The sequence below is a fragment of the Lynx rufus genome, unplaced genomic scaffold (genome assembly GCF_022079265.1).
Source record: "Lynx rufus isolate CCGP_SWC_20201006 ecotype Redwood Valley unplaced genomic scaffold, mLynRuf1.p SCAF_18, whole genome shotgun sequence".
NCBI lineage: Eukaryota > Metazoa > Chordata > Mammalia > Carnivora > Felidae > Lynx > Lynx rufus.
The window spans coordinates 17,298,649-17,314,969 of record NW_025814832.1 but is presented as its reverse complement, the minus strand read 5'-3'; the positions used below and the strand labels follow the sequence as shown (position 1 = coordinate 17,314,969).

The window sequence follows — 16,321 nt, the reverse complement described above, 5'->3', positions numbered from 1 at the left end:
CCGCCTGTGAGCTCCGGCGGGCAGCCGGACTGTCGGCTTCCCGGGGCATCTGGGTCCGGCGGGGCACAGCCCTGGGCGCTGCCGAAGCCGCCGCCGCGGCGAGTGCAGGCGGCTTCCCCCGGAGCCTGTGCCGCTCCAGCTCCTCGGGGGTGGAGAAGTGGGGGGTGGGGTTGTTGTTTGGGGGAAAGAAGGGGGAGGGGGCAACGCCGAGAGAGTCAGTGGTTTCCATGGTGATGGAGCTGAAAGTGCAGGAAATTTAAAGGCTTGGACGCTGCGAGACAGACAAACCGGTGCCAACGTGCGCGGACGCCGCCGCCGCCGCCGCCGCTGGAGTCCGCCGGGCAGAGCCGGCCGCGGAGCCCCGAGCAGGCGGAGGGAAGTGCCCCTAGGACCCGCTGGGCCAGCGGCGCTGCACAGAGCGGCAGGACGACGAGCAGAGAGAGGAGGAGGAGGGGAGAGCGGCTCGTCCACGCGCCCTGCGCCGCCGCCGGCCCGGGAAGGCAGCGAGGAGCCGGCGCCCCCCGCGCCCGCCGTCGCCCTGGAGTAATTTCGGATGCCCCGCCGCGGCCGCCTGCCCGCATAGACCCGGGAGAGGAGTTGCGGCCAACTTGTGTGCCTTCTTTCCGCCCCGGTGGGAGCCGGCGCTGCGCGAAGGGCTCTCCCGGCGACTCATGCTGCCGGCCCTGCGCCTGCCCAGCCTCGGGTGAGCCGCCTCCGGAGAGACGGGGGAGCGCGGCGGCGCCGCGGGCTCGGCGTGCTCTCCTCCGGGGACGCGGGACGAAGCAGCAGCCCCGGGCGCGCGCCGGAGGCATGGAGCGCTGCCCCAGCCTGGGGGTCACCCTCTACGCCCTGGTGGTGGTCCTGGGGCTGCGGGCGGCACCGGCCGGCGGCCAGCACTATCTCCACATCCGCCCGGCTCCCAGCGACAACCTGCCCCTGGTGGACCTCATCGAACACCCGGACCCTATCTTTGACCCCAAAGAGAAGGATCTGAACGAGACGCTGTTGCGCTCGCTGCTCGGGGGCCACTACGACCCGGGCTTCATGGCCACCTCGCCCCCCGAGGACCGGCCCGGCGGGGGCGGGGGGGCGGCCGGGGGCGCCGAGGACCTGGCCGAGCTGGACCAGCTGCTGCGGCAGCGGCCGTCGGGGGCCATGCCGAGCGAGATCAAAGGGCTGGAGTTCTCCGAGGGCTTGGCCCCGGGCAAGAAGCAGCGCCTGAGCAAGAAGCTGCGGAGGAAGTTACAGATGTGGCTGTGGTCGCAGACCTTCTGCCCGGTGTTGTACGCGTGGAACGACCTGGGCAGCCGCTTTTGGCCGCGCTACGTGAAGGTGGGCAGCTGCTTCAGTAAGCGCTCGTGCTCCGTGCCCGAGGGCATGGTGTGCAAGCCGTCCAAGTCCGTGCACCTCACGGTGCTGCGGTGGCGCTGTCAGCGGCGCGGGGGCCAGCGCTGCGGCTGGATTCCCATCCAGTACCCCATCATTTCCGAGTGCAAGTGCTCGTGTTAGGACTCGGGGTCCCCTTCCCGCACCCGGACAACTGATGAAACCCCACCGACGCCCTCCCCCCCCGCCCCCCGCACCGTCTCCAACCAGTCCACCACCCTCTCGAGAGGGGATTCAATGAACTTTTTTTTTTTTTTTTCTGGCTACAGAGACCTAGCTTTCTGGTTCATGTAATGCACTGTTTAACTGTGTAGGAATGTATATGTGTGTGTATATACGGTCCCAGTTTTAATTTACTTATTAAAAGGTCAGTATTATACGTTAAAAGTTACCGGCTTCTACTGTATTTTTAAAAAAAAATAAGCAAAAGGAAAAAAAAGAACAGAGAAAAGAGAGACTTATTCTGGTTGTTGCTAATAATGTTAACCTGCTATTTATATTCCAGTGCCCTTCGCATGGCGAAGCAGGGGGGAAAAGTTATTTTTTTCTTAAAGTACAAAGAGAGGGGAGAACTTTTGTAGAAGGACTTTTAAAAAGCTATTTTCCATTCTTCGGAAAGTGTTTTGGTTTTCCTTGGACCTCGAAGAAGCTATAGAGTTCAATGTTATTTTACAGTTATTGTAAATATAGAGAACAAATGGAATGACTAATCATTGTAAATTAAGAGTATCTGCTATTTATTCTTTATAATATCCCGTGTAGTAAATGAGAAAGAAATGCAGAGCAGGATTAAAGAAAACCACTAAAACCGACTGCGCTCGACACTGCGATTCTCTGTGTTGGTGATTGATGGGGGGGTGTGGGGGCTGGAGGGGGCGGGTAGGGGTGCCGCTGTGCTTACTATGCCTGTTGGGAGAAGGGGCTCATCCCCTCTTCTGCTGTGATGGAGATGACCGCTCAGTTTTTCATGGGGGGGGGGAGGGTTATTCTCAAACCCCTCACTTGAGCATCACGTGGCCTCTGCCCCGTCTCCCAGCTTTTTCTCCCTATGTCACCAAAGCTCGGACCCGTCCTGACCTCGACACCCAGCCGGCCCCCTGGAGCTGACCCCAGGCTGGGCTGAGGGGCGGGGGGTGGGGGGGGGGAGGATGGGCGGCCGCTTTGTCCTGCCTGACAGGCCCTTCACAATGGGGACACGTGTCTTTCACACCTACCCTGGGGGCGGAGTGCCGCTGAAACTTGACCCCCGAGGAATGGGGGGGTGGTGGTGGGAGAGATCAGAGCGCGCCCACCCAGATCCCGCCACCCCTCCCGCCTCGCACCGCCGCCCCCCCCACACACATCAATAACCAGTCCGTGTTAACCCTTTGCACGCCCGGAAGCTACGGTGATGTAAGCTGAGGCGACCCGGTCCTTTGGAATCAACACTCGGGCGCCGGGATCTTGCAGGTCCGAGCCCCCAAAACCCCAGGGCCACGGCCGGAATTGCTGGGGATAGCTGGGAGATTTGACACTCGCCTCTCTCCTCCCCCAGGACCTAGGGAGGACTCTGAGAGTCAGGACTTCGGAGGGGTCTGCATTTGGGTGAAAAAACGCCACCACTGGGATCTGCAGTTGGGAATGGGGTGCGCCCCCCGCTCTGGACACTTCGTCTGCTTGGGGGTGGGGAGGGAGGAGCAATCAGAATCGGGATCTCTGAACTTTTGGGTTAGAGAGGGGCAGAAGACGTGTTACCCTTAAAGGAACGTGCAAAATAGCACCCTCACCCCACCCCTTAAAAAGCCAACTTCTTGGGGCTGGCGCTCGACTCGCGTGCGTCCCTCCGCCTCAGTCCGCGGTGGCGCCCATCCGCGCAGCTCCACGTGGGCCGGCTTCCTGACACTGCTCAGCGCTCCCTTTATTTATCTTGGACTCCAAAGTCGCTCTCCTTTGCTCCCTCCCCACCCCCCTGCCACCTCCCCGCGCCTCCTTCCCGGCGTCCCTCCCCGCCCCCCCCCCCCCCGCCCCATCCCCACCCCGGGGCCGGAGTCCCGGCGAATCTATGCTAATTATTTCAAACCTGCGCCGGGTCCCCAGCGCAGTCTCAATGCCCCCGGCCCCGCCCGCCCTGTCCCTCCAGCCGGGCGCTTTCTTCCCTCCCGACGCAGCCTCGGTGGCTCCGCATTTCAATAGCCTGGCCCGGGAGCCGGAGCCCCCTCCCCGGCGCTGCCTCCGTCAGCCGTGGGACAGACGTTAGGGTATTCATTAACTGAGAGCCGAGGAATAACGGCATTATTCCCCCCAGAGAGGGCACCCTGCCCCCGCGACTATCTGAGGCTTCATTGTAAAAGGATTAAAAGTTAAAGACCTCCATCTTATGATTCTTTCATTTAATCTTCCTGGCGCCTGGGAGACATGCTCGATGGATGATGGCTTTTAAAATATTCCTAATGTCGGCTACCTTAAGACTCCAAGCCCGGCAAACAAACGTAATTTATTTCCAGAAGAAAGGGGATATTGAGATGTTTAAGTTTATGAACCGCCGTCCTCATGTATATTTGTTAAGTTCTGACAAATACCCAAATAACGTTAAAATCAGCCATTCATCACTTATGAATTTATGCAAAACTTTCTGTGCCCCGGGCCAATATTTTTTTAGAGAGTTTCACTCGCGAGGGGCGGAGGTGGTGGGGAGGGGGAAGGGGAGGGGGCTTACGGGGCGGGGGGGGGGGGCAGAGCCGAAAGCAAGAATTTTCATGCCTGGTAAACACGCGAATTATGCGAAGAGAGTTATTCCCAGCTGGGCGGGCAGCCAAAACTCGGAGAGCGCGCCGAGGCCAGCGCCCCCACCCCCACGTTGGCAATGTCATTGGATTACAATGCGAGGTCTTCCCCTCCGCGACGCCCCCTCCTCCCTCCGCCCGCCCGCCCGCGCCCCTCCTCCCCACCCCTGCCCACTTGGAAAACCCGCTCGCAGCCGGCGAGCTTCTCGGCTTTCAGAGCCGGAGTCGGTGTGAGCTAGGAGGACCCGGGCTGCTGCAGACGTGACGGGCAGTAGACAGACCACCGCGCACACAGACCAAAGGGCAGGCCCCAAGCCGCTCCGGACGCGGAGAAGAGGACCCAGCAGGATCCAGGCAGTCCCAGAAGAGAAGGAAGGAGGTGCTGGCCCCTGGAACATTGTGACTAATGCACAGCCGGTTACGTCTCCATTATTATTAATGTTGATAATACTAATAATAGCAGCAACGCGGAAAGGAGTAGAGAGCTCTGGGCAGAGAGGCAAGAAAACTGTCCTCTGCGGTCACCTAGTGTCTATCTCCTGTAAGGAGGAAAATTGATCTTGGTGTCTTCCGTGGCTTTGACAGCCTGTGCTTACAAATTCATGCAGCTGCTGGGGGTGGGGGTGGGGGTGGGGGAGGGAACCATGCCTCCCCAGGATGGAGAATTAGAACTATTACAGATACAGACACATCCACTTTCTCGACATCCTGGAAGAGAAGGGCAAGGCTACCACCACTCCAGCCCTCCCGCCAGGATCGCAGGAAATCAATCATCAACCCTCTATTTTCAACTCTTTCCTTTATTCCTTCCTTCCGCCCTCCCAACACTCCCCACACTTCATGCACATGTATACTGAAAGCCAAATGTCCACGGAAAGCCAGCACCCTCAGGGGAGGGCCCTCTGGCCCCCAGAGTCTGGGAACTGGATCTGGTTCCCTGTTGAGATGGAGAAGGCCAGGGGTCCATTATCAGTCTTGCTTCTGAGACCCCTGGGAAAGGGGGTTGAAGTTTCGTGGCAGCTGCAGCAGGAAGCCGGCTGTGTATTACGAGCTCTTAGCTGTGCTGGATGGGGACAGCAGGGGGAGGGCCCAGCCCGTATTGGTATTTTGAAGGGGTGATTCATCCTTTTCCTTTAATGCTCTTGGAATGTCAGCACTGGAGGGGAGCTTAGATTCCAGTACCCACCGCTCAGTTCACAGATGAGAAGACTGAGGCCCCAGCAGAGCCAGGCCGATCACACAGATTAATATAGTTGGGGCTGGCCACGCGGTCTCCATTGTGCCTTTTCACTCTGCTCTTGTTCTGTGTTCCTTTCAAAATTCTTTTAATTGTTTTAAAATGTATATATTTGTGATGCGGGAGAGTTCTTTCCAACATTGACACGATAACACTTGAGCTTCCAGAAGATGATCGACTGTTCTGCTGTGTCTACTCAGCGAACAGTTATTAACGGTCTGTGATGAGCCAAGCGCGAGAGCTGGGCCTATACACACGTTCTCATGAGGTCTCTAGTTTCTAAATAAGGAGACTGAGCTCAGAGAGTTTATGCATCTCGCCCAAAGCCACACAGTAAGTGGCACAATTATGATCCAAAATCTGAGCTGACCCCAAAGCCTCTGCTTCTAAACACCCTTCCTCCCTTCAAGCGCTTGGGAGACACAAGGTGCCAGATTATGTGCTAGCAAGTCCCATCTCAGGTTCTGTAGGGATTCATGCCTGGTAGGCCGCACAACACGTTTGTATGCCTCCTTATGTGCTCACCCTCCACACGCGTGCGCACACACACACACACACACACACGAGGAGGAGGAGGTGAGAAATAAAGAACAGGGTCAATGAAGGAAAAGAATTAGGAAAACATCAAACAAAGTAGAGATGGAAAGAGGAGGGCTCACTGCTGGACTGGGCAGCCAGAGAAGGCACCTGACTAAAGTCTCAAAGGACAAGTTAAATGTCAACATCCTGAGGTGGGAATGTGGGCAGAAAGGACATCCGGATGGAGAAAGCAGTAGAGATAAGTAAAGACATGATGTTGGAAAAGTATCTGAAAAGCAGGCTGACGCCAAATTATGAAGGAGCGTAAATGCCAACTGAGGGCACTAAACATTCTTTTCCGGGCTATAGGGAGCCACTGAGAGCTCTTCACTAGGGCAGCGACACCATTAGAGCACTACTGCCGATGAATTCTTCGTTCATTCAACCGTTTTTGATCACTGGTCTGCTTATCTCTTGGTTCATGACAAGCCACTCCAAAACTAAGAATCTTAGAACAACAATTTTATTTGGCTCATGATTCTGTGTGTCAGGAATTTGGAGAGGGCTCAGCTGGGCAGTTCATCATCTCTGATACTTGCGGTGTCAGCCGAGCGCTAGAAATCCACTTCTCAAATGCCTCCTAGCCATTACGGGAGTTCAGCCGACCTGTTGACTAGAGCCCCCTCAAGTGGCTACTCCATGTGGCTTGGGTTTTCTCACAGCCCGACGGCTTCAGAATAGTGGGGCTCCCTACAGGGTAGCTCATGGTAGCTCTGAGAGAAAAAGTTCTCCAAGAGAACTGGATGGAAGCTGCCAGGCTTCTCAAGACATTGTCTCAGAAATCATGCAACATTGTTTCCACCACAGTCTATTGGTTACCAAGTCTCTGCCAGGAGCCCAGATTGAAGAGAAAGGGAAGTAGACCTCTCAATGGGAGCAAGCAGCAAGGAATCAGGGGCCATCTTTAATCTCCCACAAACTACATTCTGTACTGTCTGCTCAGGACACAAAAGTGGGGAGGGAGAGTCATCTCCCATTCAAGTCTGGTGCCGGTGTTTAGGACGGGTTAGAAATGGGATAGTGGCTGCTGGAAGGCTGGTTAAGGAGGACCTTGCTGTGAACCAGAGACAATCATTAAGTGTGGATACCTGAGGAGTGTCAGTGCCAATGAACACAAAAAGCATTTGCCGAAAGACCGGAGAGGACTTGGTGACTGATTGGATGTGGGGGCTGGCGGACGGCTCGAAGGCCCCCTTATGTTTCAGGCCTGTGGATGCTCAGATGAAAGAGCTTCTTCCTTTGCCGCCACCCTCAGACAGGTACAGAGAGGTTCCAGGCTCATCCAGAAGAGGGAGGAATCTGAGGAGCCGGGGGAAGAGTTCAGTTCCTGAGTTGAATGAATGAATCCATGGGTGGATGGGTGGAGGGTAGGGAGACAGCCAAAGAGGGAGGGCTCTCTGAGGTTAGGGAACAGTACGATTCTCCCCAGCAGACCAGAAGGGTCTTGGGGAACTTGTATTTGGAGATGCTATGAAGAAAGGCATGCAGGGAAACCCAAGAGAGACCAAGGGGCAGAGGAAGGCACGAGCAGGCCTTGAGTGATACCACCAGCCCGGTGCTTCATGTTCATCATCTCATTTCACTCTCCCTGTGAAACGAGCATCACGGCCATTCCACAGGCCAAGAGAATGAGGCTCAGAGAAGCTGAGTGCCTCGCCCAGGGACACCATCTGGAAAAGGGAAGCATTTGGATTCAAACACAGGCCCGTGTGATTTCAAAGTGGCATCAGCTCTGCTCCGTAAAGGCTTCCTCTATCTGGAGTGAAGCATTCCTTTCTCTGTGCCCCTCTGTCACACTGAGACCTAGGCATCGGACTTTCTCCAGGCAGGGGACTCTTGACCTGCCCTGCTTAGCAGAGGAGCGTCAAGGTTGGCTCTGCAGCATGTACGTCAAATGTGTTTGCATGTGTTCTTTCTGGGAAGAGTGTGTTGTTCTCATCAGATTCTAAGGTCTGAAACACCAAGGTTAACCTCTGTCGTAGGCTTGTGAGAATTCGTAACTCTTTTTTTAAAGTCTCCACAGCATACAGCACAATGCTTGCCATGATACGTGTGTTCAGTAAATACTAGGTAAAAGGAAGTGAATGGGGTTCAGGGTCCACAGGGAACTGCTGCAGGTTCTTAGAGAGGGGATGAGGTGGGACGCTTGCTCGGGATTCGGGGTGTGTAAAAAAAAAAAAGATTAGAAAGGTAAGACAGCAGGCTGGAGGGCCAGAGAGGGTGAAGGGAGACAAAAGGACCAAACTGAGAGGCATATTAAAGGAAAACAGGGGCACCTGGGTGGCTCAGTCAGTTAAGTGTCTGACTTGGGCTCAGGTCACGATCTCATGGCTTGTGGGTTTGAACCCCGCGTCAGGCTCTGTGCTGACAGCTCAGAGCCTGGAGCCTGCTTCCGATTCTGTGTCTCCCTCTCTCTCTCTCTCTGTCCCTCCCCGACTTGCACTTGCTCTCTCTCACTCTCTCTCTCTCAAAAATAAATAAACATTAAAAAATTTTAAAGGAAAACAGAAGTTAGATCCAGGCTGCCTTTTTATGTAAGGCACTAGCGTGTGGAGCAGGAAAGCAGCAGTGTTCTTTAAATGGAACTGGCCTCCTTTGTTTTGCCACAGTCCTTACCTCTCCTTATTGCCTGCTTCACTCATTCTACCACCCACCAGAACCGCTGTAACATTTACAGTTGGGAGCCTTGGCTTAGATATGAGAAGGGGACTGAAAGTAAAAAGCAAAGTGTGATTCTTTGCAATAAGAAAGGAAGTCCCAAAGGAAACCATCCACGGCTTTTGGGAAGAGGACCCAGATTTTGCAGGAAGGGTGATAGAATGACAACATTTAAAAACAGATGGCCGTAAAGTTCTTCATTCCTTCATTTGACTGCAGCAACTAAGGCTCATCAAAGCCAACCGACTTGTCTCCGTGCTGGTTACTTTGGAACAGAACCTCCATCAAAAACAGCATTTCCAGATTTCTATTCAACCACCCTTTTGCAGTTGTTGTAAGTATAAGCAGTGTTAGGATTTTAAAAGCACTTTCGTGCACGTAATTTTTCATGCAATGAGATATGAAGACTCCCAAGGGCAGGAAATAGGTCAGTCTTACGTTCCCAGAAACTAACCCAGTGCCTGAGCCATAGCAGCACTGAACAAATATTGACTGGAGCGATACATGTACACAGGCTTGTCTTACAGGTAGGAAAACTGGAGCTCACAGAAATCGAAGCAAAGATGGACACTCACGGAGCTCATTCCAGATGGCGGAGGCAGGGGTGGCTGGTGCTATTTCTCTATGGTCAGGGTTGAGCTCAGGAGCCAACCGCACATCTGCAGGCTGCTCAGTGAGTGTATCCAGTAAGAACAAGGAAGTCAGTGCTGGCCTGCACCTGCCAAGAGAAAAGGGCTCGCAGTCACTGGTTTTGGCAGCCTCCTCCCAGCCCCCGTTGCAAAGGGCTCCTGACTGGCGTCTAATTTATGCAATTAAGGGGACCAAGTTAGTCCAGAGAGGGAAATCGCTCTTCCCCATTTTACAGATGTGGAAATTGTGAAAACAGGAAGCCTAAGTGACTCGCCCAAGAGCGCACGGCTAGTTGGTGGGAGAGCCAAGATTCAAACAGCACTAGCTCTCTGCCGGGCTGTCGGGAGAAGCAGAGGGGTTTCGTGCTCCCGGAGTTCATAATCCCAACCAGTCTCCCTGATTCCATGCTCGCCCCAGCTCCAATCCATTCTCCACGCTGCAGCCCAAGTGACCTTAAGACACACATGTGGTCTTGTCACTCCCCTGCATAAAACTTCTCAATGGCTTCCCATGGCTCTGAGGATAAAGGCCAGAATCCTTACCAGACTGAGGCCCCTCTGCGCCTGCCTCTGAGTTCAAGCCACACAGTCTAGCTCAGGTTCTCTCATGCACCAAGCTCCCCCTCCCCACCCCCTGCTCTAGGGCCTTTGCACATGCTGTCCTGCAGGCTGGGATGCCTCTTCTGCAACCAGCACACCCAGGCTTCAGATCTCATTCGTAGGGACAGCAGGAAGTCCCCTCTGGTCCATGCTCTCCGGCTCTCGGGACTTTTTATTCAGAGGCTGTATCAGTTTGCAATTGATATTTATAATCCTCAGATATTTGTGTCCTCTTTCTCTTCCACTGGGCTGTCACCTCCCTCCATTTTGCTCACCAAGGTATCCCTGGGCAGAGGTGCAGGTCAGGACACATATAGACACCCCCATATAAAAAAGACTGGATGACGGACACACTGAAGAAATATCAATTGATCATATTCCCAGTATAAGCCAGGTTCTATCTGGGGCTCTGAGGATGTTGAAATACAGAGTCCAGCTCTTGTTAAATAGTGATTCAGGGAAACTTTAAGAATGTCCCCGAAGGTGGATACAGAGCCAGGGCTATTCACATGACCCTGCAGTGACTCTATCATTCTGGGGATTAGAGTGACTCCCAGTTTACTGACTCCAGAAGGTCCCCGTCTGCTGGAGTAGTCAGGGAGAGGTGGCTGAGTTGCAGATAAATTCTTTTAGCAAATCAAGGAATCTCCCAGTAAAAGGGAATCTACCACCTAGACAAACGTTCCCATCAGAGGCCAGATAGCTTTGAGTAATTCCATAGAGAAAATTCTAAAAGGACGCTCCAGGGGTGGGTAGAAGATCCACCTTTCTCCACATCTGAAATCCTTAAAAATGGGAGAGATTACCTTATCTGCTGAACCGTTAAAACTCCATCTTTCCTGCCCAGGGAATAATAAAATTAAACAATGACTAACTCATGCCTTAATGCTTTACAGTTTAAAAACCACTTTCACATTCATTATCTCTTTCAAACCCACGCAAGAGCTCAGAGCCAGCGTTTTGATTATCATTTTAAAGATAAGGAAACTGAGGCTTGAAGAATAGCTTGCCCTGGAGGCAAAAGCTTTTCTACTGGTCAAAGAAGTTGATATTTAGGGGTGGCAGGTGGGGGTGGGGAATAGCTACCTTGGACCAGAGTGAGTCTGAACCCTGGTTACATGGCTATTAGCTGTGGCATCCCCGAGATTGAGTTTCCACACACTTAAAATGGATATAATGGTATCTACCTTACCAGCCTGTTGAGATGTTCCAATGTGGTCCTGGTGGGAACACATTGGTTTAGCTCCTGGTGGGGTGTAGGAGTCCAGCTTACCATGGTTTCTTTCCCTCTTCCCAATTCCGAGGCCTGTGCTGTACCCCTGGAGTCAGGATGAAAGCCAGATGTCCTATTACCCAATGGCAGACCAGCTACTTACTCAGGTCCTCATCCATGCACGATCTACGGCAGGGGAAAGAATCCAGTGGATTCTTCTTTTTCTCCACCCGTGAAACAGCTTTGTATTTCATTCCAGTTGACATCTGGGTTTTGCTGTCATTGTTGTTTAAGTTATAGGCCAAAGAATGGACAAAAGTGGGAAAACCAATGACCAAAGGCAAAGCTGAGAGGAAAAAAAAAAAAAAGTTAAATCAGGATGGAAGGAATTGAGGAAGGCAGGGAGTTTGTTTTACATAAACAGAGGCAGGAATCCATCCCAGGTACATTAGCTCTAATTTGTTCTAATTCCAGAAATTCCTCAATCCTAGTTATTGGCACTCAATCAGGAATCACCTAGAGGTGACTATCTCCCAGAAACAGTCTTCACTGGCGTCTTTCTCACCTCACTTCAGGGGCAGAGACCTATGAGAGAGACGAGCACACTCAGGTAGGGCCAAGGCTTCCAAGTCAATGGGCAACATCAGCAACAAGAGCTTTAAAAGGCATCCACCACCGGGCAATGAAGAGCTTTAAAAGGCATCATGACCACCACCATGGAACATGGAAAACATTCTATGGCCCAGAGAGGGTGAATGACCCAGTCAGTGTCAAATCTCAGGTTAACGATAAAGACTAGTGGAGAAATTCTGATAGGAGTATGGGGCAGCTGGTAACTAAACCCGTGGGACACAAGTGCCTGCCACCCCCGAGGTTGGACAACTGCCCCCAAATGCCACATTCCAAGGCAGGTTTCCCAAGAGCCCAGGCCTCCTCTGCTGTCTTCCTACTTCCCACACTGTGGCCCCAGACCCCTGGGATTCCTGGAGGACATGCCCTGTGTGATTCCTCTGTCTGGCTGGATGTTTAGACATTGATGCTCCCCAGGGTTCTGGTCAGCTTGCCTCCTCTCCGTCTGTGTCCTCTGCCTGAGGGCATACTCAGGGATTCTCACTGTGGGATGTATTACACCTGTATGGCCAGCACCCAGATCTTTGTCTTGGGCCAGATGTCTTCCCTACTTCTTACACACTTCCGGTGTCTCCCCTTCGCTGTAGAACCATGGTTAACTTCCTTAGCATGGCGCCCAAGGTTCTTTACAATCTATGACCCCAACTTGCCTTCCACTGTAATTTGCCACCATTTTCGGCTCCACCCGCCTTCCCCCACCAACCAGCCACACAACTTACTCATGGCTAAACATACCTAAACCTGCTGGGCCTTTTGCTTACACCATTTGCTCTACCTGAAATGTCCCCTGCCCCCCACCTACCCCATCACCCCAAAACAGGATTCCACCTAGGGAAGGCCTACTCATACTTCAGGGCACCGCTCACATGGTACTTCCTTGGCCAGGGTAGAACTGATCAAGCTGTACTTTGTCCTCCCACGGTGCTGATGATTAATAATAATAACCAATAATAGATGCTAACTTTCCATATGTGACAGGCACTGTCCTGGGTCCTTTATGTGCATTGTATCATGTAAACTCCAACTTAATCCTATGTGATATTACGATGACGACGACAATGACTACATAATAGGTTCAGAAAGATTTGCTGAATTACCCAAAGACTCTTAGTGGCAAAGCAAGGACTCAGAACCAGGATTCAAACCCCAAAACCCAGGGGCTTTCCAATTTGCATACTGCCTAAGTGCCACGGTCCCAGCACTTATAACACTGCACTCATTAGTATGGACCCATATCTGGCTACCTCTGGATTTCAAAGTCCTTTGAGGGAAGTTACTGTATTTGATTCTAATTTCCAACCATATTATCCAAAATAGTGTCTTATGCATGGTAAGCATTTCATAAATATGTGGTAATTAAGTAACTGAGCGACTGGATACAACAAGGGGTTCTGTTGCTTTCCTTTTAAGTCAAATCCAAACAGAACTTTTTGGTTTGTTTAGCAAATGTTGGTTAATTCCAACTTCAACTTATATACATCTTTTGAAGGCATAGGTAATGTGGGGTTGTTAAAAGTGTAGACTTTGAAGTTGAATCTAGGCTCTTTGCTCTACCCCATCCCAGCTATGTGACTGATAATATTAATGCCTGTGTAAGCTCTCAAACCTTGAGCAAACACAAGTCACTGTCATTAATAATATGTACTTCTCCACAGAGCACTCAGGCTGTCCCCACCCAGAGGAAGAGGAAGAACAGAGAAAGTCCCAAAGATCATGGGAGTCTCGTAGGAAATCCCTGTGAACAGCCGGCCAGGATGGTCTTCTGTGGATACTGCTGTCTTGTGAGGAACTGATTTGATGAAGGCTGGGACAATGAAGACTTGTGGCCTGTTTAAACCAGAAGAAATGGGGGGTAAAATCACAGAAGACCAGTACGGAAGGGACATCAGAGCACCATGACTGGCATTTATTCCAGCTCTCTCACATTAGAGGCGGGGATACAAAAGCCCAGAGGGGTGCAGAGACTTGCCCAAAGTCACAAAGCTGGTTAGCCCCGCGGCTGGGACTAGATTCTGGAGACGCTTATGACATGCCAGATTACCATCCTCCTATGATTAAAACCACTTCTTAAAAATACTCGGTATGGTTACCTTTTCTTCTTTGCTCCTGAAGGAAGCATTTAGCTTCATTGTTTTTAATGTTTATTTATTTATTTATTTTGAGAGAGAGAGAGAGAGAGCGCACTAGTGGGGGTGGGGGAGGGGCAGAGAGAGAGAGAGAGAGAGAGAGAGAGTGAATCACAAGCAGACTCTGCACCGTCAGCACAGAGCCCTGTATGGGGCTCTATCTCATGAACTGTGAGATTTTGAACTGAGTCGACATCAAGAGTCAGACGTTTAACCACCTGAGCCACCTAAGCTCCCTTGCATTCAGTTTTAGAGGTGCCAATTAGACCCATTGTCCTGCAATGTTAGACACACACTTCTATAGTCTCCAAAGCCCTGCCAAGGCCTGTGGGAGTACCCCTGGGTACTGAAAGGGCCGTGTTCACAAGATCAGCCACTCCCTCCCTGCCAGGCCAGAGTCCAGTCTGGCTCTCAGAAACAGGCTCTCCTACCCCTAAAATCTCAGTCCAGGCAAGTCAGACCAGCACCTGAGTGGGATAAACATGGTGAGTAAGAAGAGGTCAAGTTATGGAGTGAGAGAGACCTGGAGTGGCAGCCCCCTCTGAGACCCTAGCCACAATCCCTCCAGTCCTTCCCGGGCCCTGACGATAGCAAACCAGCCATGTTATCCTCCCATTCATGTGTCGAGCCCTTATCCCACGGCAGCTACCGTGTAGGGACAAAGACTTTAAAAACTCCTTCCTCGGGGCGCCTGGGTGGCTCAGTCAGTTAAGCATCCAACTTCAGCTCAGGTCATGATCTCGTGGTTCTTGGGTTCAAGCCCCGCTTCGGGCTCTGTGTTGACAGCTTAGAGCCTGGAGCCTGCTTCACATTCGGTGAGTGTCTCTCTCTCTGTCCCATCCCCGCTCGCGCTCTGTCCGTCTCTCTGTCTCTCTCTCTCAAAAACAAATAAACATTCAAAGAAATCTTAAAAACTCCTTCCTTTCCAACTGTTGGGGAAAAACCTGTGCTAGCAGCAATCATTTATGGGGCTCTTAACATGTGTCAGACACTGCACTGAGCATTCCACGTGCCTCAGCTGACCCCTCACAATGCTAGAAGGTGGTGCTACCGTTTACAGATGGGGACACTGAGACACGGGGGTGGCGACTAGGAAAGGCAGGTCTGGGATTCATTCGGGCATTCTGACTTCACAACCTGTGCCTTTAACCTCTTTAACTGCCCCCCCACCCCACCCCATCTGTACAATAGGAGTAGCACTATCTACCCTGCAGGGTTATTGCCAGGATAAAAGCAAGTAAGAAATGTAGGAGGGGGCACCTGGGGGGCTCAGTTGGTTAAGCATCTGACTCTTGATTTCAGCTCAGGTCATGATCTCACAGTTCGTGAGTTTGGGCCCCACGTTGGGCTCTGCACTGCCAGTTTGGAACCTGCTTGGGATTCTCTCTCTCTCCCTCTCCCTCTGCCCCTCCCCTACTCAGCCTCCCTCTTCTCTCTCTCTCTCTCTCTCTCTCTGTCTCAGAATAAATAAATAAATAAACTTTTTAAAAAATCTTGAAAAAGAAATAGAAGAGCCTAGCACAGTGCCCCCTACATACAGCACTTAAGAAATGCATTCTGGGTCACCTACGGGGATTGGGGCCAACAGTAAGGAACGAGAACAGGATACACAGGGGCCAAGATTCTCAGGCCTGTTCTGACTATGTAGCATCATGTAAGGGGCCACCTAATGCAGTCCGTGGAGGTGTTAATCCACCTTGGACAATGTCAGTCTAACTGTTAAAATGCCAGGCCTCCTCAGAAATGACCACCTTTCTCTCCTCCTCTGGCTGTCACATACGGGAGAGCACTGGCATGCCACACACGAACACGTAAATACACACATACTACGGCTTTTATTTTTCTTCTGCTTCTTTTGCTTCCCTGCATTTGGTATCCATGGCAACACATCCCAGCAGCAACGAGGAGGTGGCAGAGCGGCTGTTTCCCTGAACCCGCTATCCTGCTGATCAAGGCTGTCCATCCAACTCGAAGCCGTCATTCGGAGGACCAGGCTAGCCTTCCCCAAAAGGCAGTGGACATGCTCCCCAAAGAGGGGGCAAAGGGGAATTGGGTAAAACGCCTCCACTTTAAAAGCCAACAGACAACCCTCTGTCTAGCATGGTGACAAGAGCAAAGGGACCCAAGCCCCTGGCTGTGCCAGGCAAGCCTTTCCCAGTCATGGCACTGGTAAGGCTAGTTTGGGACCTCAGCCCCTGTGGTATCTATAACGATGGGCAGCTAGCTATTTCCAGCCTTTTAGGCTGGTGGGTTTCCCTAGATGTTAAGTTCAAACCCAGTCCCTGTAAGTCTGGGATCACAGAATCCATACCTTGTACCACCTGTCAGATGTTGAACCTCACAGCTCATCTGAGTCCCTCACGTCTCTAATAGCCATCCTCTATAGTTACCCTGAGCATGAGAGTCCACAAACCACATCACACACAGCACCTCACTTGATCCTCTCACCAGCCCAAGAACATCCCTACTATTACTGCCACTTTTTGAGGTGAAAAAAAAGA

General features: G+C 52.1%; 1 protein-coding gene and 1 long non-coding RNA gene across 3 annotated transcripts in view; one reads left to right on the top strand and one right to left on the bottom strand.

The window, feature by feature from the left end:
• Positions 1 to 189: 189 nt before the first annotated feature.
• NOG (noggin) lies at positions 190 to 2,198 on the top strand. Its single transcript, XM_047080467.1, has one exon. It carries the CDS (start codon positions 811 to 813, stop codon positions 1,507 to 1,509), a length of 699 nt encoding a protein of 232 aa, XP_046936423.1. The 5' UTR covers positions 190 to 810; the 3' UTR covers positions 1,510 to 2,198.
• A 2,732-nt stretch (positions 2,199 to 4,930) lies between these two features.
• The window catches only part of LOC124513210 (uncharacterized), a 139,466-nt gene continuing 128,075 nt past the window's right edge, over positions 4,931 to 16,321 (bottom strand). Inside the window, exons 3-5 of one of the 2 annotated variants that reach the window (XR_006962315.1) lie at positions 11,228 to 11,410; positions 9,198 to 9,340; positions 4,931 to 7,263 (exon numbers count right to left, since the gene is read on the bottom strand). This is a non-coding gene — a long non-coding RNA (uncharacterized LOC124513210). Of the gene's footprint in view, positions 7,264 to 8,400; positions 9,341 to 11,227; positions 11,411 to 16,321 lie in introns of those variants that run through there. The other variant, XR_006962314.1, reaches the window with a different exon arrangement.